General features: G+C 38.5%; 1 protein-coding gene across 1 annotated transcript; it reads left to right on the forward strand.

Moving 5' to 3' along the window:
* The first annotated feature begins 972 nt into the window (after positions 1–972).
* Positions 973–1,989, forward strand: LOC140920420 (uncharacterized). Its single transcript, XM_073368695.1, has 3 exons — positions 973–1,180; positions 1,328–1,388; positions 1,713–1,989. The coding sequence occupies exons 1-3, from the start codon at positions 973–975 to the stop codon at positions 1,987–1,989; spliced, it is 546 nt and encodes a 181-aa protein (XP_073224796.1).
* Positions 1,990–2,220: the final 231 nt, after the last annotated feature.

Genomic DNA, 2,220 nt, shown 5'->3' on the forward strand with positions numbered 1-2,220 from the left:
TTACTTAAGTAACCTATGCCCCAACTGTGTTCGTGGATTATATGAATATAATTTTTAGGCCATACTTAGATACATTTGTGATAGTATTTATAGATGACATACTAATATACTCTAAGACCCCAGAGGAACATGCAAGTCATCTTCAAATAGTGTTGCAAGTACTTAGGGGTAGAAAAATTTATGTCAAACCAAGCCAATGTGAGTTTTGGATGTCAGAAGTAAAGCTTCTAGGCCATATAATCAGTAAGGAATGAGTGGCAGTGGATCCATCCAAAGTAGAGGCAGTGCTGAAATGGGAACATCCTAGGAATATGACAGAGGTTAGGAGTTTCTTAGGACTAGTAGGGTACTATAGGAGATTCATTAGGAAATTCTCTCAAATTGCCCTGCCTCTGACCAGACTGTCTAGGAAGGACCAACCCTTTGTGTGGGATCAAAAATGTGAAAAAAGTTTCCAGACTCTTAAGACCAAGTTAACCACTACCCTTGTGCTGGCCATACCAGATCCAACCATAAGATTTGAAGTGTAATGTGATGCATCCCTGAAATGTTTAGGTTGTGTATTGATGCAAAACAACCAAGTAGTGGCTTATGCTTCAAGGCAACTAAAGCCTCATGAGGGGAAACTATCACACTCATGACCTAGAATTAGTTGCCATAATGTTTGCCTTGAAGATCTGGAGGCATCATCTGTATGAAGCACAGTTTACTATTTTCAATTATCATAAGAGTCTATAGTATCTCTTTGACCAGAAGGAACTTAACATAAGGCAGAGAAGGTGGGTAGAGTTCTTGAAAGATTATTAATTTAAACTGAAATACCACTAAGGCAAAGCCAATTTAGTGGCTGATGCATTGCTAAAAAACCTTAGGGCCTCGAACCTAAATATGACAATCCTACAACAGGGAATTCTTTTAAATAAACTAGAAATATCTAGTGGCCTTAGAGACCAAATTAGGAAATCTCAAGGGATGGATGAGGAGTTTCAACTTATAAAGGACCAAGAAAGATTTACAAGGGCAAGAGATGGAACAATTCTATTTTCGGGCAGAATTTGGGTACCTACGGATTCAAAATTAAAGAGACTTGTACTAGAGGAAGCTCACAAAAGTAACCCGATCGCCCATCTTAGATCTACCAAGATGTACCAAGACCTTAAGAAAAATTATTGGTGGCCAGGTATGAAAGTTGATGTGGCTACTTTTGTGGGCCAATGTCTGACTTGTCAAAAGGTGAAAATAGAACATTAGATGATAGCCGGATGGCTACAGCCTTTGGAAGTACCTGAATGGCAATGGGACTAAATTTCCATGTATTTTTTTGTAGGTTTTCAACATACCCACACTGGGTATGATTCCATTTGGGTGATTGTGGACAGATTTACTAAGTAGGCCCATTTTTTACCAGTAAAGTCAAACTACAACACCTTCAAATTAGCCAAGTTATTCATTAAGGAAATTGTGAGGTTGCATGGGGTGCCTCTTAGTATCATATCAGATAGGGACCCTAAGTTTACCTCCATGTTTTAAAAGGCCTTTCAAAAGTCTCTAGGAACTAGACTACGCCTTAGTACTGCCTACCATACCAAGACTGATGGTCAAACTAAAAGAACCATTCATACTATGGAGGATATGCTAAGAGACTGCATTTTAGAGGAAATGGGAAATTAGGATATGCATTTGCCTCTGGTAGAATTCTCCTACAACAACAGTTACCATGCCATCATTGGCATGGCACCTTTTGAGGCTTTGTATGAAAGAAAATGTAGGACACCGTTATGTTGGTTAGAAGTAGGGGATAAGGGGATCTTAGGTCCTAAAGTTATCCAAGAGACCACTAAAAAGATTAAGGCCATTAAGGATAAACTAAGAATATCCCAAAGTAGGCAAAAGAGTTATGTTGATATCAGGAGAAGGCCTTTGGAGTTTGAGGAGGGCGATCGTGTTTTTTTAGAGTTACCCCCACTATTGGCATTGGAAGAGTGCTAAAGGTCAAGAAGCTAAACCCTCATTTTGTTGGACCATTTCAAATATTGTAGAGGATAAGTCCATATGCATACACAATAGCTTTGCCACCCAATTTATCCAATCTACACAATGTTTTTCATGTCTCCCAGTTAAAGAAATACATTCCTAACCCTCATCAAATTTTGAGTCATGAGTTTGTCTAACTCAAGTCAAACATTACTTATACCAGTGCAAATTATAGATAGAAGTGTA

The sequence above is a fragment of the Cicer arietinum genome, chromosome 5 (assembly GCF_000331145.2).
Source record: "Cicer arietinum cultivar CDC Frontier isolate Library 1 chromosome 5, Cicar.CDCFrontier_v2.0, whole genome shotgun sequence".
Classification (NCBI taxonomy): domain Eukaryota; kingdom Viridiplantae; phylum Streptophyta; class Magnoliopsida; order Fabales; family Fabaceae; genus Cicer; species Cicer arietinum.

Bases quoted from the DNA above. Each gene is read 5' to 3' on its own strand.
- LOC140920420 (XM_073368695.1), top strand. From the start codon at position 973: ATGGATGAGGAGTTTCAACTTATAAAGGACCAAGAAAGATTTACAAGG. The intron at 1,181-1,327 runs GTATGAAAGTTG...ATTTTTTTGTAG, and splicing joins GAAAAATTATTGGTGGCCAG to GTTTTCAACATACCCACACT. The intron at 1,389-1,712 runs GTAGGCCCATTT...CTACAACAACAG, and splicing joins ATTGTGGACAGATTTACTAA to TTACCATGCCATCATTGGCA.